The 25,585-nt window shown below is 42.1% G+C and overlaps 1 protein-coding gene across 1 annotated transcript in view; it reads left to right on the top strand.

The window, feature by feature from the left end:
• The window catches only part of CNTN5 (contactin 5), a 312,385-nt gene that overhangs the window by 232,439 nt on the left and 54,361 nt on the right, over positions 1-25,585 (top strand). The window contains exons 17-19 of the mRNA XM_044441829.1: positions 11,782-11,852; positions 16,012-16,246; positions 21,904-22,013. Coding sequence (XP_044297764.1) covers positions 11,782-11,852; positions 16,012-16,246; positions 21,904-22,013 — 416 coding nt within the window. The remainder of the gene's footprint in view (positions 1-11,781; positions 11,853-16,011; positions 16,247-21,903; positions 22,014-25,585) is intronic.

Here is a 25,585-nt window from a genome sequence, read left to right as displayed (position 1 = left end):
TGTGCTGGTTATAGATTTTTCAGGCCCTCAGGCAAGAGGTGCTCAGGAGACACCCTCCGCCCTTCACAGCAGGTCTCTTCTCATCACCACTGTCACAAGCTGCAATTGTCCCTCATCCTCTTTTTCAGGGATGTTCCTGCTTGCTCGCTTGCTCGTAAGGTGGAGCACCAGGGAGCAAGCAGGCCTTGGCATCTCCTGCCGCTCCTGCTCACCACCACCATTGCCTGATCCAAAGCAAGAGGCAGGTGAACAGCAGGTTGCTGCAGTGATGGAACAACACAGTGGCCCCTCGGGAAGCACAAAAGCACACCTGCTTTGGACCTGACGTGGGAAACAAACATACAACATGAGTAGGAAATGTTTTAATTGCTGCAAAATTAGTCATTGCTGCCAAATGGAGATTAGCCAGCATACCATCTTCAAGGAGTGGATTAATAAAGTAGGGTACATCACCTCTGCTAAAATTTTATCACCAGCAAGAAGGCAGACAGAGTGCGGGGGTACGGAATGGCTCTGAATGTCTTCTATTATTATACAAAATGACCACTTTATATAGGTATTCATAAATACAGAGGTTTTATGTTATTACTGTGAATTGTTGTGGACTGTCATGAATTTATTGTGAAAGATGGGAAAATTAGAAACCATGCTTCCTAATCAGCTCTTAAGAACTACCTGAATGTCTGGTCTATGCATTTTATTTTGTCCTTGTGACTTCTTTGCAACATGGCTTTGTTTATTTGTACACTGAAATGGCACTTTTTAAAAAGTGTGACTTAGTTGCAGAATAAACGTCTGGTATTCTGAAAATCCCCCTGTCTGTTCCTGGCCTCTCCAGTTTTGAGAAAGAATCAGGAGGCAGATGATGAGAGCAATCCCTGGTGGACCTTTGCCAGCCAGGGTAGACAACATGGCTCTGTTGAAAGTAGCTTTTCTGTATTCTTTTATGATTAGAGGACATGGTTTGGACCTGTGCTTTCCTGGCAATGGGCCCAAAAGCATACTAATCAGCCAGTCTGGGTTTGGTTATTTTCCCTCGAGGTTAGTTAGTAGCCATAGGTGTTAGAAATGCTCTTAACTACGTAAATGGTGCAGAGTTTAATGCATGTTGCGAAACAAGGCATCTCATAACCTATATAGATGTGAATATATCGAGTCACAATATTTGTTGAAATCCATTGAAGTAAGTGGCAAATTTGTCAGGTTTGTCATTCACTATGTCTCCCGCTGACAGCCTGGTTAACTGTTGCTTAAGGTTTTCTCGTGTGTGTATATATATATATATATATATATATATATATATCCAGACTGATTTATTCTTTGCCTTCTGAGGTTTTATTTTTTTAAAAGGGAGAGAGTAGGTGAGCACAGTGTGAGGTTGTTTACTGATATTCCAAAGATTCAGAATTGCATGCAACTGCATTGAAAGGGAATCTGAAGACTTGTCTTTCTGTTTATTAAAAAAATGAGGGGAAAGTGCTGTCTATTTTGGGAAAACCTGTCAAACACACATGGAATACTTGATGAACTGATCATTTAATGATTGTGTTCTGTTCAAAATTACAAGGAGAGGCTGCTGAAATTAGCACAGCTGTGCCAAATTCACTTACTTCATATTGTGATGTCATGGCAGGGGTTGAGAAATGGTGGCCCTCTAGATGGTTTGGCTGACAACTCCCGTCCCCAAGCCAGATTTCTCACACAACACTCGCTGCCACAACCTTATGTGCAACTCAGCCTGAGCCTAGAGACTCACAGGATCCCCGTTAGGCTTCAGAAACAGGTGCCAAACTAGCATTTATATTTCTGTGCCCTAGGCCTGGAACTTTAAGCAGTAGCAGCATCCAAGAGGAAAATCCTGGACTGAGTACTGTGTAATTTAGAATAAAGTAAGCATACAACCAGCTGCAAGAGTCAGGACATTGATAAAAATCACACACAAGCCAAAGAACATTTTAAAACAATTATTTCAAGGCAAAAATAAAGCTCCCTGTATGAACCTAAGCACAAGTCTTCAACTAGGACAGAGTCCAGACAGACATACTTGAGTTCACTCACAGGCAGAGTGGAGACAAAGACAGCGGGCAATTGGAGCCCTGCCGACTACATGCTCAAGCCCCAGACAGCTCTAAGGTGATCCCTGTTTGTTTCATTATAGGTACAAAGTCTTCACGACTGGTTAACTATTGCCTTCTTCTGTGCAGTACTAACCAGAGTTAGCTTGAACATCGCTCTGCCAGTAGTGCCTTCAGCAACTGTCCCTAACCCCCTGTTAGTAGGACGGCATATCCATGTCCGGCCTGATCCTCTGCAGTCCTGGTATCAGGATTTCACTTTTATTTCCTTGTGATATTAATGTAGATCCTGCTTTTCCCTGTCTGCACTCCCACCCCTTGAGATCTGAAGCAGAGGTCCTGCTTGAAGGAGATTAGGAGGGAGAGTATTTTAATGTTTAATTGATTTTAACTGGGATTTTAGTATATTAATGATGGATGCTGCGGGGTTTGTTTTATTCTGCCTATTTATCGTAAGCCTTCCCAAGACATTTGTAGGGGGTGGTATAGAAAAGCTTTTAATAAATAAATCGTGCACTCGTGCCCGGGGCAACTCACCTCAGACAAGGCAGGGTGTGACCATCTAAAATACACTCTGTAAAAATAAAGAATGTGTAAAACAAAGCAGTAAAACAAGCCAGTAAAAGCAATCAGATAAATGGCACTTTACACAACAAGGAGCACTCTACTCGGAAGGAAGGGCTCTGCCCAGAGGAGTCTTTTGCCTGATCTGGGGTCCCCCCTGCAAGCCATTCAGCAGGGACCCCGACTCTGTGAGGTGTTTGCCGTGCCAGATGCAGGACACAGGCAGCGGGCGGCTACTGTCAGGGTCAGGGTAGAGGTGCAAGGCAGAGGCTTCGCACAAAGTACAAACTGTCCGAAAGCAGACAATGGGGGCAACAGGGTCCAGACAGAGGCATAGTCCAAGAGCAGGCCAAGGTGAGACTGGTGAGACAACACCAGAGGCAGCCAGGGCAGGAAGGATGGGTCCAGGTACCTAGCAGGGCCAGGTTAGGCTGGGAGCAAAGGCGAAGACAGAAACAGGCTGTTGCTAGGCAAGAGTCAGGCAAGAAGGCAGGTTTGGTCCAAGGTGAGGAGAGATGAGGCGAGTCAAGGAAGGGCAGGATGAAGCAAGGGTGGAAGCAAGAGTGCAGAGGAACCGCCATGGAGGCAGGTGTTGCTGCAGCGGCAAAGAGGAGCCTTTCCTGAAGCTCTGGGGAGCTTCCAAAAGCAGCGCATGACTACCATGCACCTGTCCCTTGCAAACGCCTTCAGCTGCGTTCCTGGCTCTGCAGGGACTTTCAGGCTGAATCAGGCTCTGATCCTGACATCCAGAGGGCTGAAGAGGCTGCTGTGAAAAGAAGCAAGCATGGAAGTCCTCTTGCATGAGTGCAGTTGCGCCAGCATAAATCTGGATTTAACCCATTATTATTACTATTGTTACTATTAAATAATTGGAACAATACTGCTGTTATTAAATCATTGAAGCCATCACTTTTATAGACTCTTTCCCTCTTTTCCTGGCACAGGTGTCTCTGTTCCATCACTTCTAGCTCTGATACATATTTTACTGATCTGCGTTAAAAAGAGCCTGTCACATGAATTTAAACATGCAAGTCGTTGCTCTAGGGCAGCTGGGCATTCAAAACCTTGGGGCACCGCATCAATTACATTATCTATTCATGGGGAAGTAAGAGCGGAAAGTGAGTAGAATCAGAGTTTACCCTGCTAATCACGCACGCACACCGGCTTCCATGAGCTAATAAGCTGCTGACATTTATCAGTAACAGCATGTGTGTAGGAATTAAGGAGGGTGACGAGAAGGCCTGATTCCAAATTAGATCTTCTGCAGAATGAAAGGGTGAAAAATGAGAGACTTCAACCCAGCTTGTTTTGTCCTTTATCTGGATGAAGGTAGTTTAAATTTTTACACTGATTTAATATGTCAAGTTCTGCCTCAATCCACTGGTCAGATGGTCTCATGAGACTGGTCAGACCAGTCTCGGTCTACTGGTCAGAAAGTCGCAATGTGGTTTCCATGCTTCCTGCTTCAGCCTCTCATGATCGCCAGGTGTCTGGGCAGTCCTGGGACCAAATCTCCACCTGCAGTGCATTGTCCTCTGTGGACCTCAGCTGCCTTCATGAGTAGCTCTCTGAAGTTTCACGGCAGGTTCCCAAGGGTATCTCCACCTCTGTAACACTCTGTACCCACTTCAGCCCTCAAAGGAATGTTTTAACAAATCACTTTAGACATTTTTGCTGCAATCCCCATCTTCTTCCTCCATGCATTTAGCTATTTACTCCCTGTTTCAGAGAGTAAGCAGGGTGACAGGCACATCACTTGGCCCCCTGGAACGAGTAGAGTGAGGACGTGTGTGTTGCTAGGAAGCCCTGGGTAGCACAGACTGGATGCCTAGAGCACCCCTTCCCACTGATCCCACAGATTCCATGAGAACTTCTGGGATTTCCTCTCCACCAGTGGGAACCAGAGCTACTTGGTCTGAACAGCAAGAGAAACCATGTTGAAGTCTCTGTTTTGGTAACCCAAACATACCACACTAAAGCACCAGTCCTGGCTCCTGATGTCGTGACAGGCCAACAACAGTAAAAATTTGCCATGGCTTCTTATGTCATGCAAACTAACCAGTGTTGACCCTATTGAGTTATATGGCTGGCTCTACTATTATGCAGAGTGAAATTGCTGTATCAGGCAGTACATCTGGGGAATCATGAAAAGGCTCCTTCTATTTAGGAAAGATGAAGTAAGTCTTGTTTAATACTGGCCCACTGAATCCACTTTTTACCATTTACAAATGTCCATACTTCCTTGTAGGTTTCATAAGAATGTAGAATTATCACCTTCCTTTTCAGTGGCAACATTATGCTTCTAAAGCAATAGGCTCTCCATCACCTGAGTTTCTTATCAGAGGGTATGATGATAAAGCTTCGTCCATTAATCAAGAGTGCTGTTTTTAAATCTACAGCCAGAATTTTAGTGAATTAAAAATCAGTTAAAGCTTTCAGGCCTGGCACTGACTTGCTGGGGACAGCAAAGAGCAATCTCTGCAAAATATAGAAATATTTAAAATGAGACAGTGGTGCAGCTCTCCAGATGCAGTAAGAGATAACTGACGGACTTATGATGGGGTTTGTGCTGGTATAGACTGCCTCCTTTTTATATAGTCTTATATCTAATTTGAATTATTCAGTACATTGATGAAGAATGCTCTACAAACTTCATAATCAAGACGTGGTATACTGGGCTTGTACCCTGTTTACAGAGGACAATCCTCTATATGAAGGTTAGCTGGAGGACAGCCCTTTACGATGGTGTCCTCCACTTGAAAGGCTGACCTAGGACCAATTTAAAGATAGACCCATCAGAAGGAAGCATTTTGTCTTGAGCCTGCTATCCACTGAGCTAACAGAGCTAAGAATGTAAGAGAAGTCCTGCTGGATCAGACCAATGCTCTTTCTAGTCCAGCATTCTGTTCATACAGTGGCCAGCTGGCTGCCCACCGGATCTCCTTCCTGCCCAAGCTCCCCAGCAACTGTTACATGCAGGCATACTGAGCAAGGCAAACAGGTCACAGTCCTTCCTTCTGAAGGTGAGATGTATAGTATTCATAGGGGTACAGGAAAAATTCATTTTTGATCAGGATTTACCAGTTTACATGGAACATGGACTCAAGGCAATTGGTGGTCCAAGTATGCACATTTCCAAGTTTCCAGTGCAATCCACTGGTCAAAAATATGCATACAACATAATGCATAATTTCAAAAATGCATGTTAAAAGTTCTGATAGGTGATACAGTTTTTCCCAAAGTGGATTCCAGGCTGAAGCCTCTGTGGACTGGGAACTTAGCACTGCAGGCATGCCTGCACATGTTGCAACACCACAAATGAAAATGGGGGAACAGGCTATTTAATCACTGCATTTTAAATAACAAATACCAGGATGCCTTTTACAGTGAAGGAGAATGAGCAGCATGGGCAGCATGTGATGTATGAAAATCGAGTCTGTAAATCCCCCCCCATCATTTTCTATGTGTGTGAAATACGTTGGACCAACTCCTTCAGAAGATCTGACACATTTTCACATCTAATCCCAGAAAAGATGAGATGAGAAATGTGTTCTTCAGCAGGTGAGAACTGGAGGGCTGCCCTTTTGTACTGTGAAAGGGTTTTCACATAATATTTGTTGGTTTCTCAGATGAGTACTGCAGACAAAGCCACCAATATTAAAAGCAGGAGGGGAGAGAGAAAGAAAAGAACAAAGGACTGGCTGAATTTCCACAGTTTGTTTTATTTGCATCCATGCTTCAGGATTCTTTTGTGAAGCTGTTGACAAACATATTTTCTGGAGTGAGATCAGGCACCAAAAGAAAAGAGGCTTTAACGTTTTATACACACAATGCTCTGACCCGATATAAAGCCTCTTCTTATGGTCCTCAACCTTTCCTCCATGAGTACAGATCTCTGTTCCCAAATGCTGCTGGAAATGCCCCCTTGCGATGTGTGAAGAGGAAGGACTCGGGTGGCTGGCTGCCCTGTTTGACAGTCTTCTTCTGAAGGTGTCCTTTATTCCTGAAGGTCCTACTCATGTTGCTTGATAAAGAAGTGGGAACAGGACCCTTGACTTTGCTCATTGGGGCCATGATAGCAAACAGGTCAGACACACAAATCACCTGGTCAGTTTTCCTACTCTAATGAATTTTCCTATATTTCTGATTGAATTAGAATAATAATTTCTCAACATGCATCTATACATTTAAGCCATGTATGCATAATTCAAACTAATCAGCACCTTCTCCTTCTCCCTTTTGCTGATGCATTTTCACTTTTGGGGTGGCATGAAGGTGTCCAGCATGCAGGAAAGCACAAGGTGATGTGAAAGAGCTTCCAAAGTGTTGGAAGAGGGTGAATTCAGTTGGACCTACTCCTAAATAAGCATGAATAAGTTTTAGGAGCTGAGTATCCTATTTCACAAAGAACGGTATTTGAAGAGGTCTCAGAGGTATTAAGGAACCAAATGAAGGAACAACCAGAAAGGTCCCTGAATTTGTCCATCAGCTGCTAGCACCCAGACAGCAGACTAAATAGACAAGCCCACAGTTACAACTTTCTACACTGTGATGAAATTATATTTCTATTTTGATTAGAATACTTATTTCTAAATTTGGATTTACACGTGCAAATTAGCATGTGCACATTTCATTCAAATCTGTGTCCTCTTCTGTCATCTTTCTGGCAATGTATAAGTGGTCACTCTAAGAACTGCCCCATACTTCTTTTCAGACGTAAATTTCAGGATGCCTGTGCAAAACCTGTCCTTCCATGAATTCAGAGTCAGTTCTCATGTACAAAGGGGAACAGAACTCCTGCAGCCCACCATTCCCATCCCATGTGCAGCTTTGCCTGTTCTAGACTGGAAAACCAGCCCTGTGATGAGAAATAGATTTTGCTCAGCTTTCGACTGTTGCATGAGAAATTGTCCAACGTTGGCATTCTACCTAGTAGAGGAGTGCAGGTTTCATATGCTGAAGTTCCCTGACATATCCAAGGAAAGGGTTCTGCTAGCAGGCAATGGGAAAGGTCTCTGCCTGAGACCTTGAAGAGATGCTGTCAGTCAAGCAGACGAGTTGCTCCAACAATCTGACACTGAATAGGCAGGCTCTGTGCTCCATAACCACGTCCAGGTTTCTACTGCCAGGTGTTGAACATGATGCATTGTGCATGGTTGAATGTGCATTTGGCAGCCTACTTCTCGGTAGACAGGACCCAGGACATGGCCAGAAGTGAGCACGGTACTGAGAGCAAGATACTGTGCATGGCCCTACATGCCATGTGATGTGAATTTTATGGAGTTGCGATGCCTGCGTCAGGCCAGAATGTCTTCCAATTTCTGAAATGTCTTTTCAGAAAGGCTGTGATAGTTTGGGAATATCCTCCAGGCCTCCTATTTTGATGTCTAGCATGGGTCAATTACTTGAAAGCATTTATATAGATATAGAGGGAAAGACGGGCTTATATTTAGGTATTTTTTGATGGCATAGGTCTCTGAAATTTGGTAGGAATTTTCTCCAAGAAGATATGACAGTTCCTAGAAAAACTCTGAATACTGGGACACCTCTGCCCATCACTCCCATAAAACTGGTAAGAAGTACATTTCTAATGGTTAAAGTAAATCCAGGCTATCCAGAAAACTCATTTGACATACAGTCTAAGGCACACGCATTAATAGGGAAATTGGAAGATAGACTGTTAATTGTAAATTTCTCCCTATAAATGGGAGTGAGAATTAGAGCACAAAATCATTTCAGTAATCATACCTGGAAAGGTGGAATTTGTCACCCAGAGCTGGCATAGCAATCATCATTATCTTCATCTTTATCTTCATCATTAACATTCCTGTAATCATTTTCATCACTTATACATGCTATGAGTTCCCCAAGATTGTGCTTTGGAACCTAGAAACAGCCCATTCATTTCAGTACTACCCAAAATTTATTTTTTTATTTATTTAGATTTATATCCTACTTTTTTCTTACAAACTCAAACTTCTTGTCATTCTCCTCCTCCAGCTCTCAATCTTATCTCCCAAAAACAACCCTGTGAGGAGGGCAGGCTGAGTCTCTGACTGGCCCAAAGTCACCCAGTTTGCTCCATAGCTGAGCAGGGACTAGAACCCGTATCGTATGTCCCAGTCCCATGCTCTTAACCACTACACCACACTGGCCTTTTAAAACGATTTAGGCAAATAAATGCAGCATTATTTATACGCTAGCAGCTGGCTTGCTTTCCTCTGCATGATGGACAGCAAATTAACAGGATGGCTGATGAGATTTGCAATTTATTCATGAGAACACATACCAACGTTCTGATGGTTGCCATGCATGAGAAAGTTAACTACTTGATTTAAGAGAATTTCTTCACTTCTTACATAACTTCTTTCTGGTTAGGTTTCCTCACATGGCATCTGTATTTATTGACCAATATCTGTAGCAAACTCTGATAATTCATATCTACACTTGCAGCATGGTACTAATTATATGATCATAAACATAGGTTATAGCTAATAGCCCTTGGTATAAAATTGTATTCTATAACATTAAGTTTCAGGGAAAGCTACTAATATACAGTCCCAGTGTCAATAGGGAAAAATGGCTAATTTTAATAGTTTCCCTCACTGAACATTTATTCATTTAAGTGTGTTTCCTCTCTGACTGTGTGTTGTTACTTTTGTTTTGTTTTTGGTTTGGTGCAATGCAGAGAAAAATATTGCACTGACATATTTATTTTTTGTAATGGTTATTCATTCAACACAGTTTCACTGTATGTCTCTGTATTTTACAGTTTGGGGCAGAGGGAGATTCATTCTTTGGACAGGTTTATTCTTCTAATACTTACTTATTTAAGGAGAGCTTCAGCCTACAAGGCATTACCAACAATCCTCTAGAAAGGTGCTCATCTCTGGCTGAGTAACAAACAAGTCTGTCAGCTTAGATGCTTCAACACAAGACTGTGCTCTGAATAAGTGAAATGGCAGATGAATAAATAAGGCACCAGCCATATGTATGCCAAGAAAAGGGCAATTTTTCCCAGGAATGTGCAAATAAATAACACACTTTGATTTAAGGTGCAATCCTATGCATGTTTAGACAGGAAAAAGCCTGCAATTCCCATCAAGCCGTAACCAACATGCGAGGAGTTGTAGGGCTTTTTATCTGTCAAACACGCCTTGGATTGCACCCTTAATATATTGCACTACATTTCTGGCAAAGGACTAATAAATCTTTATCATCAAGAACAACAACAAGTTAAGATACAGCACAAGTATAAGACTTTTGTAAAACTTGGTATAAGATTTTTAAAGATCCATAATGCCAGACAGACAGACAGAGAGATCTACACAAACATCCCTATGTAAAGTTTTCATTCTTCTCTGGTTTTGGAATGCACTATATAAATAAACAAATAAGGAGAGGACTCAGCTATGCCATCAGCTGGGGTAGCTCTTAATGTCATTATATGACCAGGAATGGCTAGCTAATGTCCCTGAAACTATATATCTAACTGTTGGCAAGCCTGCCAACTCACTGATACTTCCAGCCTGCAGGATCTACACTGGCTTTTCTTAGCACTTTCATTGGAACCCCAAGATACACCAACGAATGCCTAGTGCAAAAGATAAGGTAAAGGTAAAGGTTTCCCCTTGACATTAAGTCCAGTCATGCCTGACTCTAGGGGGCTCATCTCCATTTCCTAGCCAAGGGAGCCAGCGTTTGTCCGCAGACAGTCTCCGTGGTCATGTGGCCGGCATGACTAAACACCGAAGTGCACGGAACGCTGTTACCTGCCCACCAAAGTGGCAGCTTTTTATCTACTTGCATTTGCATGCTTTCAAACTGCAAGGTTGGCAGGAGCTGGGACAGAGCAATGGGAACTCACCCCATTGTGTAGATTCAAACCGGCAACCTTTTGATCAACCAGTCCAGCAGCACAGCAGTTTAAACCCCTGTGCCACCTGCATCCCCGTGCCAAAGATACTGAGTTAAAATTAAAGAATTCTGAGCCTGAGAATTTGTTCAGCATTCCAGAACTGAGCTGAAATCATAGTCTCAATCGCTTCTGTTAAATAACTGGAAGCATGTCATCCTTGCCAGTCTACTGCAGATCACCCAGGACTCTACCATATGTACCTTCTGCCCACTCTTTAATTGGAAGAAATGTATCCTAACCGTCCATTACAAGACTTTCCAAATACAAATCCAAGGGAGGATCCCATCTGTGGAAGATGCAGGGAATTATTTATTTTCTGATCATCCCCTTCTGCTGCAGTACTTCCATATAATTCTCAGGGTTCCCACAACCCTCCAGAGCAAATTTCCAGGAAGCCCAAGAGGCAGGGGGATTCAGTGAAAGTTGCTGACCACTTTCACTGCTAGCAACATCTCATTAGTGGAGGAGTAAATTCAAGATTCCATCCACTCTAATAACAAGGAAAGCATCCATATTAAACCAACAACAAAATTAATAAGTTAAAACATGTAGAAAGAAATCATCCAATTTGGTACCAGACCATGCAAGCAAGCACTTCCTTAAAAACTAGAGAAAAGCAGCCACAGGCCAGAACTGCACAAGGTATGAGATGCCAAACCAAATATAGCTAAACCTGTACTAGCATTGCTTTCTGGGTGTTTCACAGACATGCACACACAGAGACTGATGGTTCTGAAGTCCCAAACAGTAAAACTGGACAGTTGATCAAATCCTTTATGAGCACCCAAAGCTGCTTTCTGACTGAATTTCCACAATGGATGTAGATCTGCCATTACTGTTGGCTTGGATCAGTCTTCCTTCAAATTTGGCTGATAAGATTGGAGAACCATTTCACTTCTTTTCAGGTGTTTTCAAACTATTTCAGATTTCACATGGACATATTTGAGTCACACATTTTGTTTATTCCCTAGCCTTTCCTCCTTTGCAGAGTTTTCTGGCACAGTTACAATTAATAGCCTTCACTTCAGGATCCCTCAAAACAGAGTTACAAAATCCAAGCTTAGGCAGCATCTGTAGTTCTTCCTTCCCTTTAATTATTTTTATTTCCAACCTGATTTGCCCAGGGCATATCATCTTCTTGAGGAGAGGATCACTTTGGGGAAATGCCTCACTAACTTGGGCATTCTGATTTTTCCCTTTCTCCTTTTCTCTTTTTGTTCACAGTTCCAAAGACAGCTCCTGCTAATGTAAGCGGCAGGAGTGGAAGACGGCATGAATTAGTAATAGCATGGGAGGTAAGGCATTCTTTTGATTAACGTCCTTGTTTCATGTTGACTTCTTTGAGGGCCAGCAACAGAGGTCTGCATGGAGGCTGCCCAAAGCAAAGCCTGTCAAAATAGACACACACAAGATCATGCCTTAAATGACTGTTAAAATCTCCCTGAGGGTTGCAGTTTCTTAGGAAGAAAGAGTGCCAGCAGTTTGGAGAACCCATTATTCTCAACAGAATCCCAAGTTTATTTGGTATTGCTTTCACTTTTTCCAGCAGTTCATTTTAACCTGGTCACACGCAGCAGCAACTAATAATCCATGCGTTTGGGGAACTGGATCTCCTTCACTTCCACCAGTGAACAATAATTTTGCAGTTGACAACAGTGATGGAGTAGAGCCGGGGCTCACAGGAACACAGCCCTGGCACTTTTTAATGATAGGGATGTTGAGGCTCCAGCCCTACACCCTCCCCTTCTCACAATCTAGAACAGCAACCTTAATAGAAGGTCTCCAGACTATGATGGTCAAGACATCCACCAGTGCTTGGTCCTTCTCAAGAAGTCTGGTTTCCTTTGATCCTCTTTGCTGCATGGTTTTCAGGACACTGGTAGCACTGAAAGAGGGTGGCCAAATAAGAAATGCCCTTATTCGTAGTATTTGGTCTTTCAGAAATGATCTTAGCATTTGGTCTTCCAAAAAAAATTGAAGACAGAGTGGTTAAAACAAACCAGAGCAGGACTATGTCAAGCGAGAGAGCCAGTGTGGTGTAGTGGTTAAGAGTGCAGTTCTGGAACTCAGGCGATCTGGGTTCTAGTCCCCGCTCAGCCATGTAGCTAACAGGGTGACTTTGGGCCAGTCACAGATTCTCAGCCTCACAGGGTTGTTGCTGGGTGATAGGATTGAGAGCTGGAGGGGAGAATGATATAAGCAGCCTTGAGTCCATTAAAAAAGGAAAAAGGCAGGATATAACTCAAACAAATAAATAAATAGGGAGGCTAGCTTTCATGAAATATAGATTGGAGCCATCCCTATCTATCTCGAATCTATTACTTTCCTTTTTATACCACTCAAAAACCAAAGTTCTCTTTTCATTCCATGAAATGAATGGAGGTCATGGCAGCTCAACACAAGAAAAGTAAGTTTAACATACATGTAGTCAAGGCAATTATAAAAACAAGCAAATTAAAAACTAAATTTTAAAGATTAGCAGCAATGAATAAATCAGTATCTAAACCAATAGAACTTGCTTAAACCGCAGACCAGGTTAGATATGACTTCTTGAATAAAAACTTTTTTGCCAACCAGTGGAAATGGAGAGAAAGTCATTCTAGCCCTCCTTGGCTGCAAGTTCCAGAGCCTGGGTGTAGCCACCTGGAAGATCCTCTCTCATGTACCTACCAAACATCCCTCCAATGATTGTGGAACCAAGAAAAGGGCTGCTGTGCAAGATCTGAATTCCTAAGCAGACTTTGAAAGGACAATGAAGATGCTCAGGTAGCCAGGTCCTGAATAGCCAATGAAGACCGCTGGTTCCAATGTCATTGGCCAGTATGTTCATTCCAGATTGCCATCTGGAGCTATCCATGGTGCTGAACCTATTCTGGAGACAGGTTGTATGGTTCAGTTCCACGAATAACTTCTTTGAAGTTCAGACTAAACCCAGAGTGGATCCACTGACCTTGGACTCACCACTCTGCACTGTTGAGAGAGCTCTTTAGGACACTCTGAATTGTGTTCAGAAACAGATGGTAGGCAGTGAGACTGTTCTAATAAGAAAACCACAAGCTTCCAGTAAGTGGCTCCAGCCAATGGCTTAACCACACAGTTCTGCACCTGCTATTTCAAAGGAAAGAAAGCTCCCACTGGTGCTAAAGAAATGTTCACATTCAGGCACTAAGACCCTTGTAAATGATACCAGGAGAAAAATACGACATATTTTGGAAGGCTTTAAGAGCTTTCTTTAAATGAGAAACTGTGTGTTAGCAGTAGGCATCTAGCTTGAGTGATGTATGGGCATCTCATTTTAAATGTCAGGAAATAATTACAGATATGCCAGGAATTATTTAACTTTTTAAAAATGGCCCTTCCAAGAAATCTCACCACATATTAAAAAAGAGAAAAAAACAGAATGACATTTTACACATGGACAGTTATCCTATTTTTAAAGAGATGTTTGAGCATGAGTGAAATGGTCAAAAATATTGGTTGGCTGGCTGGCTGAATATTTTGTTGGCGATTTCCTTTCCCTCAAATGGCATAATTTGAGCACAACATAAAGCATATCAAAACTGTTGGCTTTAAGGATATTTTCTGATGTTTATAAGGTTTTTTTTCTAATAAGCTAGAAGTATAATTTTAAAGGAGCAAGAATCTTCTTAAAAGTAAATGTAGATCCACAGATCCTCTCTGTTCTGGTATTTAAAATTGCTGTATAACAGTATGATCCAGCACATGGACCACAGACCACTTGTGGCCCTCGAGGCCTTGCTCTGTGGCCCTCTCGCCAGTGGATTGGGCTAATAGCTTCATGAGAGTTCACCCTGTCATGGCACCCGCTGCTCCAGCTGACGAGCACTGATCCACGGGAGTGGCTGGGTCATGCTGGGAAGATTTCATCCACTCAGGTACAAGAGGCTCAGCATGCCCATTCCCAGAAGGAAGGTGGGGCCAGCGGGGGTCACATGTGAGAGTTTCTGGGTGGGAGAAGCAGGGAAGGAAGGGATGGGCCACCCCAGAGGAAGGGTCACTGTGCTTGGACTGTGGTTGGAGAAGGAGCTGCCTGCACTCTCGGCAGAGATCACAGGCCCACAAAGTGTGGGTCTGTCATTCAGTTAGTCCAAAAACTATCTTAAAATTAATTCTCCCTTGTTTAATGGTTAATTAACTATATTGTGTATATTAAATAAAATAAATATGTTGCCAACACTTAAATTTATTATATGGAAATGTAACTCATTTTGCAGCCCCCAGGTTCCATTTTGAAGTTCTCATGTAGCCCTCAAGTTACAAAAAGTTGGACCCCCCTGCTCTATAAATTCTCATGTCTGATAATGTACACGCCTCTTCTTTCTCAAAACTGGGAGTCTTCCTAGGTTGACTGCTTAGACATCACCAAAATGCATCTCCCTTAAAAGAGGACAAAAGGGGACACAGATTTGCATACACTCTATCAACTCCTATTTTATATAGGTAGCTGCACATTTTGAGACAATTCTTATAATTTATATAGAAAAATGATAAATCCCACCTTAGTGCATACCACGACCAGCTGAACTGTGTACCTGCTCTGTCTGTCATCCAGGTAATAATTCTTGATGCAGCTGCTTCAAAGCCCTCCCTCCTCTCTCTCCTCCTCCTCCTCCTCATCATCACCATCACAGCATTATATTTATACTCTGCCTTTCTTTCTCTTGCAAGGAACTCAGAGTGGTTTACAAGTTTATCCTCTTCTCCAGATTATCCTCACAACACACAGTAGCTTAGCCTGAAAGCCTGGGACTGGCCCAAAGTCACCTAGTGAACTTCATGGCTGAGTGGGGACTAGCATCTGGAGCCTTTAGCCACCCCTTGACACCCCCCCCCCCCCCCCGCCAATACTCTCACCATTTCATTTCGCCATTACATTGAACCCCCTACTTGGACTACATGACCTCTGACAACTCTTTGGATATAGACCTATCCAGTGTAAAATAGGTCATATGGGTATTATTATTAAGTGTACTACTATTAATTATATCTCTATTCATTATACGTGTATATTGCCCAATAGCTGAAGCTCTCTGGATGGTTTATAGCAGCACCCAGAGAGTTTTGGCTATTGGGTGGTATACAAAACAGATAGAATGCAATAAAAATAATCTTACCCTGAATTTTACTATCATCTATCTAGGAACAGAATCCTTAATAGGAATACAGTATGGGAATAGAAGTTTCTTCTGGGTGGGAGTTATTTTGGAGTAAATATGCATAAGACTGCTCTGCTCATTACATATAGTTCATAAGATTCATTGTATTAAGTGTTCCAAATATACTCTCTTAACCTTTTCTTCCAATATTGTACAATTTTCAAGGTTGCAGTGTTTAAATATATTTGATGGCTAAGTGGAAACTTTATGCATGTGATTGCACTTCATTGGACCATACTGAACCAAAGGAATAATAACCACATTTCTCTTTCTTCAGCCAGTCTCGGAAGAGTTTCAGAATGGAGAAGGCTTTGGTTATATTGTAGCATTCAGACCCAATGGGACAAGAGGTTGGAAGGAAAAAATGGTAACCTCTTCCGATGCCTCCAAGTTCATCTACAGAGATGAAAGTGTGCCTCCCCTGACTCCATTCGAAGTGAAAGTTGGTGCTTATAACAACAAAGGAGATGGGCCATTCAGCCCTATTGTTGTCATCTGTTCTGCGGAGGGAGGTGAGTCTCTAAAACTTGATTCTCCTGATTAACCATGTCAGTGACATTAAGCACACCAAGGTCAACCTCAGCTAAAGGGCAGTTTAGTGCCGTTTTATTCAATACAAAAGAAACTAGCACTCTGACAAAAGATGAACCCGTCACTTTGAACTCTAATGGCCAAAATTCTATGATAAATGATTACGTGCTTAATTGGTTGCTATCTTTTCAGCATTTTGGGGTTCAACCCATGCAAGTTTAGACAACTCCCAGATTTCACTTGCCTGATGTTTGTCCCCTACATGGTAACCCAGGATATGGCAAGCCAAATTAAAGTAGCATTCTTCCTTTCTATACAGCCTCTTCACAGGTTGTGTATTTATCAGTGCACTGATACACATGGGTTTACCTAGCCTTTCCCTTCCAGAAGAAACTGACACAATGGCCCCTGAGAAAGAGAGAAACACATCTAAATAAATACCTTTACAAAATTCCCTGTCCATTTAGATATTAGTATGAAAGAGTCTGACAAAGACAGCATGGGGAAGTTAACTCCCTTCAATTTGTTGTAATCAGCACTTTTCACCACTTGGACATGCATCATGAAATATTCACATCATCTGAACGTCCACAGAAAATTTAAGTGATGACTGACCTTATATTTAGGACACTGAGTGCAACATACACTTGACTCGAACACACAAACCTGCATGCAGTTAGGCTGCTTAAATCTTTCTGACCCGCTTGCTGTATTGAAGCCTCTTTTATGTAATAGGGAGTGAAATTCTCTTCTCCCCTTTTATGCAGTCACAGTTTTTAAAATTTTCCAATTCTGGGCCACCTAACAGTGCACTTGTTGTGACTGTCTCATCATGGAGTCTTTGGCTACAGACTTTATCTTCCTTTCACCACTGCACAATGCACTGCAGTTTGATTGTTTGCCTCCTGTATACACCATATAAACTTCAGGGATGTTCTGTAGCTGATAACCGATATAAGCACCCCTTAGGGGAAAGTAGGCTTTTTAGAACTATCATCTTCAACATCAAATAGTCTGATTTCCTCAGCATGTACCCATAAACTTTATCAGGTGCTTCACTGGGGGTTTCTTTGAGGATTCCTCATAATTCCCAAAAATAAGGGCATTAGTACTCTGCTTGCTTAGACCAGTGGAGACTGGAATTTTCAATGCTAGATAACCAAAGGATGTTGGGTGGAACTGTCTGATTACTTACGTGATCTCCTTGCATTTTTATCCACCCATGTGAGAATTCCTCCTGCAATGTTCTCCACGGGACATAAAAGCTGTGACTCAAAACCAGTCATTTGCTTATTATTTCCTGGTACTTACACATCCTTAGACTGTCCCCCAAGGGAGAAAACAAAGGAATTATTTGTGGTGGCAGTGCCTGAGCCCAAAGGGAGAGAACATGTGAATGACTGGTGTGACAGTGGCAAAGAGATGCATCTTAGATGGAGGCTGGTCCAGTGAGGACATCTTGTCCAAGCACCCTGCAATATCCAGGAGGCAACTTTGCTGATGGAGAACCAGAATCTCATAAAATGTGCCTTATCATCATGGCAGGGGCAGTGAGGCAGTTCAAACACACACATGAGCAGAAGATTTGCAGGCTTCCCTTCCTTCTCTCTCCATTTGTAATAGAAGATTAAGGGCTTAACGGTGCAGTTCTATGCCCCAAACTAAACTACAGTTCCCAGATTCCTTTGAGCAAAGCTATGATGGTTAAACAAATATAAAACTGACATGATTTTTTAAAATGTAGTATATGCTGACTGATTTCCTTGGCAAGATTTACTTTAACTAAATGAAAGCAGCTTTCGCCTTGTGTTCATTTAAATACTAGCAACTGGTAGAATTTATGGCACACTAAAAACAGAGCGCAAGGTGCTGTCCATTGCAGATGAGAAAACAGTGTGGTTGCCATGCGGTATAAAGTATTTTAAATGTTATAATGTCAGCTTTTATAGATTTTCCTCTGCACATTTCTTCAAATATATTTATAGTTAGGAGATTATCCTACAACATTCATAAAAGGTTATGATCATAACATGGGCAGCAATTATAGGTAAACCTAATGAACCCCTCAATCTTATTCTTACTGTTAGTTAAACAAAATTTTTCCAATGTTCTGAGTTATGGGTCATTTCAAGAAAATACTAGAATTGATAGTCTCTTTCCCAGTTCAAATATAAATAAAGCACTATTGTATCTGTATAAACTTTTAGGAAATTATAAAATAGCTTATTCATATATTGTGTATTCCCAGCCTTTTCTTTAAAAATGCAATTTAGCATCTAATCTAGAGAAACCCTAGTGAATAAATGTGTGCAACACTGAAAAGCCAACTCAAAAAGCATTTGTTTCAGATATTAAACTGAAAAACTTGATTTCTTCTCCCATATGGTAAAAAGCAATTTATATTTTTGCCTGCTTACTTTTCATTCTGAGCAGTACAGTTCCATGAAAAGGAAATGATTCTGCATTTATAGGAAACTGCCAGCTAACATTTTGTGTAGATCGCAAATTATTTGTCCCACTGCAATCTTCCCTGACAACAAAGTAATTGCTTCAATGATATCAAATCAAGAAAATGGATTTCGATGCACAAATCTTTGTAATGCATAAAACAGAAAACAAGGTGTGCCTCCTGCAGAGAAAATCATATTGGGTGGAAAATATTGAAGCATAATATTTCTTTGACTCCACAACATTTCACATTTTGTACTATAAAAACATGGGAGATAAACGTTTTGAAATTCCAAAACTCAGAAATGGCACCAAGCCACTCTATAGCTCCATGTAGAGCAGGTATGTTGCATGCAGAATGCCCAGGTTCAATTTATGACATCCCCAATGAAAAAGGGGATGGGTGGGACCTCTGCCTGAGAACCTGGTGCATTTCTGCCTGTCAGAGCAGGAAATACTGGACTTGATGGGCATATAGTCTCAGGGTTGTTGTCAAGAGTAGGCACGGTTGGACATCTTCTAAGGGCCTGCACACCAGCAAAGGCTCACTGATAAGAGTCTTCTGAAAGTATTCCTCCTCTTCGTCGTGGCAACCTGCCTGTCCACCTGTCTGTTACTCTGGTCCAGACAAAGGAGTGATGGAAGTAGGAGTAGAAGATGCTCTTCCTACTTACCCACCGGCTCTCCCCGTGTTGAGCGTGCGCACGGTTATTCTGATGGCAAAGGGGAAGAGAAGCAATAGCAGTTGGTGACAATGGGGAGTAGGAAGTAGATTCATGTTGGGAGGCCTTCCATGGAGGGTGTCTTGCTCAAGGGCCCTCAAAAACCTGGAGCCAGTGCTGATTAGCTTCACATGATATAATGTATAAAGGAGTTTCATATGTGTCTAAACAGATTCTGAAATACGGTTACATCGTGGGTTGTAAGGTTTCAATCTGGTCTCAAACAAGTTTCAATTTAGAAGAATGATTCTAAAGTTTTCCTCCTCTGAATTTCTTCCTGATTTGGTGGATCCAGTCTACCTAATCTAAAGTGAAACCTTCTGTATTTCTCTCTTTTAAAAAATATCAAAACTTATGCAAAATTCAGTGCATGCAGATTTTTTGTTTCATATTGTTTTTAACTGCTATCTGTGCCTTTGCTCTTCTTACCACCATCCTCTTTCCATATTACCACCATTAAAAAGACCTGTGAGTGGGTGTAGATAAGCACATTAACACTGAGAATTCATTACATAAAAAAGCAATGTTGTTATGATAGCAGCATCAGGAATTTTTGTGCATGGTGTTCTACCAAAACATCAAGGTAAGTACCTAACTAAAACCCTGCACAAAGGGATCTTGATGCAGCCATATTACATAAGGTCGCCCTAAAGCAGAAAACTAAAAAAGATTTTTTTTCTAGTCTTTTTGGACTCCTGTGCTTTGAAATTTGCAAGCTCTTGTTCCAGTATTTGAAATGGGTGATTTGGGTGCTTTTTATGGGTGCAGTACACAGCAAAGGGAAACTTCCCATCTATTTCTTCATTGATTCAAGATCAAGGGGAAAATAAATAAAATTTATTTATGTAGAAAAATAAAAATTGGTCACCCTTGTACATTTCAGGATTTCCATGTGCAACAGTTTGAACCTGGCCTAAGAAGGTTTTCTGACATTGGTAATTAGAAGGAGAACTTACAACAAAACGTCGCAGCATAGCATGTTCCTGCTCCCTATTGCATTCAACTATGCCTTCCTCTCAGATATGCCATCCTACCTCCCCCCACCCTAAGTTTTCCATTCCAGAGACTTCCCATAACATTCAGACAACATTCTGTGCTCAGGGCTGGTTTCTCTCCTTCCCTCCTCCTCCATGTTATGGACATTTTGTTCCTACCTCCCCAAAATATGTGTACTTCTGAGAAAATAAGGCTTTACTCAGGCTTGTTTTCCCCTTTCTCTTTCCTGTGGGTGGGACCATTTTGGCTACAGAAGCATCTCTAGAAAGCTGACCAGGTTCTTGCACACTGAAGACTGTTCAGTAGGAGTCCTTGGATCCTGAAGAGGAAGAGGAGGAGATGGCAGGGGGCAAAGGCTTTGAAGCTCCTTCAAGGCTGCCTAGTGAAGTTCCTCAGGCTGAGCATGAGAACCAACCTGGTTTGGAAGGGAAAGAAGAGCTGTCAGGAGGGGAAAGGGAGCATGCACAACACACAGAAACAGAAACAGAGCGAGTCAGAAGGGGCCTGCCATCTAGTCTGACCCCTGGCTCCAGCTGGCTCCACTCATGACACGCCTACCATGTGGATGTCCAGCCTATCCTTGAGACCTACGTAGTCCTTGACCCAGTGAGAAGGTATCGGGAGAAATGAGCTGCTCTGTTGGAGAGGTTTGCCATTCACGCCATCTTGCCTCAATCAGAGCCACTCTACAAGTGGAACTGGAAGATTTCTGAAAGGGGGGGACCCAGGGGAAGTCTCTACTTTGGATTCTACTCTTTAGATGAGCAGAGGCATCTCCTCTCAGCTTTGGTACAAGGCTATTTAGAGCTCCAACTGTTCTGTTATCTGTGGAGCCTCAAGGAAAGAGCTGCATTTCCAAGGATTGTTTTGAATTTTGGAACCAGGAGAGAGGGGGCAGCTCACAACAGCAACATCACTCAGAAATAGGGGAATTTATCAAAGTCTTTGATACAGAAGGGCTCCGGGATCACCAGAACTCAAGGAAGCAACCCCAAGCAATGCTGACATTGATGTCACCAGCCATCTCTGCCAATACAAGAGCAAAATATTAAGGAGAGCTTTTTATTGAATTCATGTTTTTAGTGTGATTGTATTGTAACTATTTGATTGTAAGAGAGCCTAAGCTAATTTTTTGAGAAGCAGGATCAAAACATCCATCAGCCATCACAACAAGTTGCTAGTTGACAAGCAACACTCCAAATCCTAACAGATCCACAACATAGAAGTTCCAGGTCACTATCTTTCAGGACGAATCAGTGCTACAAATGTGAAAAAATGGCATAGAGAAATACAATGAAAATAATTATTTATATTGCATTGCTTTTCTGAAACTCAGGACAACTGTGGAATTTTATCCTGAGTAATGTGACAAATGAAGGAGAAATGTATGATGAATTCCACTGTAGTATTTTTGATAGATTGAGCTTGTCATGGCTCTGCTTTATTATTTCATTTTTTTTTTCTCAATGCAGAACCCAGCACTGCTCCCACTGATGTGAAAGCTACAGGACTGTCTGTATCAGAGATTCTTGTTGCATGGAGACACAGTAAAGAAAGTTTAGGAAGACCACGGGGATTTGAGGTACTGAGATAAAATAAAATCTGTGTTGAAAGTCTGCTTTTGTTTCCCTAGCTCTGTGTTCTGCTAAAAGAATTACATGGTAAAGCTTTGGTCAACATTTTAATCATTATAATACAATAGTAACAAAAGGAGAACAAATTGTTTAGACGGGACTGGATTACCCATTATGTTGAGCAAAGTATGGAGTCCCCAGACCATGGGTCCCTGCCTCCAATGGCTTTTCCAACTGCTAGTCTTCTTTGTAATCACATTATGCAACAGATGGTTTCCTTATGCGTTTCTGACTTCCATGTTAGTTTCACAACTATTTGCTGTTTGTATTTTTGACACAAGTGACAGGAGGAACAATTCTTCTGTGACTATGGATGGATGAATCTGTCATTTCTGTTTTCTTCAACATTGGTTAAATATTTACCCTCAAATGCTTTCCATCCTGATCATGAAGGCATTCATGAAGTTTTGAAAATTATTATCGAAACCAAAATAAAATGAAATTCTCACCCATCTGCCCTGGCCAAAGTCAATAGACAGAGATATTCCCAGTGTGGAAAGGATTGTGTTAAACCAGCCTACCATGTAAAGATGGATCCAGCTTGAAAAAGAGAAGTGGAAACATCACTTTTTCCAGACGTGGTTGAATATGCATAAGTACTCACACCCAGACTTTTAAAAGCAAAGCACCTAAAGTCCTGTCAGTTTCAGTTTCTCCCAGATACAGTATGTTTTAAGTCAAATTATTTCCATTCCATATAGCAAGAAATTTATGAACATTGGCACATGTTATTCCAAAAATGAGCTGACAGGGAATTCTCACCCACCCCAATCTCTTTTCCTCCCCACAAAGACGCACCTGCTTGGGTGGAGACCTTCAGAAGTGGCATCGACCTCTTTGCTATTCCCAGATGTGCAAAGAGATGAAGAAGAGAAAAACCAGAATGAGCATTAGAACTGCCCTGCAGCAGCCTTTCAGCTGCCAGACCATTTTCTTGCTGCTGAAACTTTCAGATCCGCTCCAGGCACAGGCACGAGGCAGCTGTTTAACCTAGAGCCAGCTTGATGTTAAGAAGGAGGTTTTTCTGTCACTTGAGCCCTGAGTTCTTAACTGAACCTTTCTATTCTTTTCTTTTTAGACATCTATTTCATTTTAGTAATTGCAAGCAACCTGCAGGCACAATCTGCTCTCCCTCCCACACAGATGGGAAGGAAGCATAAAGAGTGGCTCTGGTGTGGGGCATTTGCTTAATTTCTCATTTGATAATCACTTAGATTCAGTGAAGTGTGCATTTCCCTGACATTGCCAGCTCATTCCATCCTGACTACATGCCGGTGCTTCTGGGAAGCAGCTTGCTGCATTCCTGCTTTGGCAGTCCTGCTCTGGGGGAAAGGTCCCAGACAAGTAGGAGAAGCAAGCTTTGGCACCTCCACTTGGAAGGATGAAGTGGCAGGTGATGAGAAAGGATGGAGGCCCTAGAAAGCTGCTGGACAAAACAGACAATACTGCAGGGTAAACCTCAGTGCCATGGGTCATATCCTGTCTCTGTGAGGTCCCAGTCTGGGCCTTTGGAGGTCCTTAGATGGCCACACCCTTTGCCTCAGCTGCCAGTGTTTTGGTGGTTTCTTGGCTCACACACAGGTTTTTCTCCCATTCTAAAAGGCAAAAATGTCTCTCCTAAGGCTGATTCTAGCAGTCAGTAAGAGCTCCAAGCAAAAGTATACTGGCATTTTTAAATATATTTTAGGTCTCCCCCCTACCCTGCCATTTTTTTCCCTTTTGCTCTAGCCCTAACCCAGCCTTGGAGTGCAGCTCCCAAGAGCTTCTCTGAAATGGATTTTGGCCCCCAGGCGGAAAGGGATATGTCAGTCCTTCAAGACTGGTCCACTGTAAGATGAGAGCTCAGGTGCAGGGCACCATCCTGAGTGTTACAGATTTGAACTACTTCCCCATGTGCTTTTGTTCATGCTCAGAACACAGATAGTAGACTGATCTATCTATCTATCATGTTTATATCCTGCCACTTTTTCCACTTGCAAGGAGCAAGGAGCTTGTATGATTCTCCTCATCTACTTCCCAGTTTTGCAGGTCCGCCTGAGAGTCTGTGACTGGCCCAATGTCACCCAGTGAGCTTCACGGCTACGAACCAGAACCCAGTTCCCCTGAGTCCAACTCCAACAGTCTAATCACTGTACCACTCAGGTCTCAGCTCTCAAACCCGGGTAGTTTGTAGTTCCTAAAAGCAAAATGCATTTCCAAAAGGAAAGTCTGAAAGATGGAAGGGATCTGAGTGACAGAAATGCAAAATATGAAGGATAACTCTTCCTCACCTTCAGATCCTATTCTGATCCTCACCTTAGCCCAGGATGTACAGTTTAGGTCTGTTCATTCCAGAGTACAGACCAAAAGAAATCCTGCAACATCCCTGGTCATGACTAAGTGATTCAAGACACAATCAAATGCACATTTAGCAAGAAAAAAGTTCTGCATTATTTGCCACTACTGGGCCACCTGTGCTGGGAATTGTACCCCCCCCCCTTTTTTTTTTTATCTAAACATGCATAGGATTAGCTGAGCAACAGCATAAGTTAGCTGACTCACCCCGTGTTAGTCTAACCCTGTATGTTTTCAGAAAAGGCTTCCTTATTCCAGCTCTGGCTCCAAATAGCTATGGATCAAGTCTTATGCAGTAACTGTAATTTATTTTATTACAGTCTTATTTTACAGTCAGATTTTTATTATGTTTTTTTTCCAAAGCAAAGGGTATTAGCTGTGCAAGAAAGTTCTGTAGGAGTTCTTTAGCCACAGGGACACAAACAGAAGTTCACACACCTCTAACCCATGCATTGTGAAGAATGGTTGGAAGCTCCCTGCTCTGGGAGTGACAGCCTTCATCTCTGAGTGGCAGTATCACCACATTTGCACACACCTGGACTATAAGACTTGTTCTCTGAGAAGATGTTGTCCCCATAATTATGTGTAGCTTCCTTGTAGCTAAATAACCCTCTGGTTAAAATGGAAACCAACACAGTGTCTTCTAAGAGGCAGCAATAGAGGGAAGAATCAGGCTAATGGATTGGCATAGACATCAAATGGGCAGTGTTGCCTGGATGAGATGCATTCATGAGCTAAGCTAGTCACATGCAGCCATACAGCCATGTGGTTCAAAGCTCTGTGACAGAATTCTTTGCTTGCTTGCTTGCTTGCTTGCTGGTTGCATTTATATTCTGACTTTTCTCTCCAATATCAGTCCTTCACTTTGACTATACTGCTGCAGTGCCACTGTAAGCCCATTTCCCCACTCTAGGTCCAAGGAAATGTATTGGGTTTAAAAGATTACTGATTCTGCTAGAGCAATTGCCATGATTTCCCAGTTAAGGTATCTTGCCTTCAATTTAAAATTAGTTGTGGGAATGAACCTCAACTTCAGAGGCTGGGCTTTGGAACTGCTTCCCAAGGGAAGTTGACCAGACTCCTTCCTGGTCTTCTGATGCTCCATAATACTGTTCAGGATGCTTTTGGATGGGGTTAGTTTATTATTATTATTATTATTATTATTATTATTATTATTATTATTATT

The sequence above is a fragment of the Varanus komodoensis genome, unplaced genomic scaffold (genome assembly GCF_004798865.1).
Source record: "Varanus komodoensis strain SLA01 unplaced genomic scaffold, ASM479886v1 scaffold4, whole genome shotgun sequence".
In the NCBI taxonomy this organism is placed as follows: Eukaryota; Metazoa; Chordata; class Lepidosauria; order Squamata; family Varanidae; genus Varanus; species Varanus komodoensis.
Note: the sequence above shows the minus strand (reverse complement) of the source record. Positions and strands in the feature narration are given on the sequence as shown.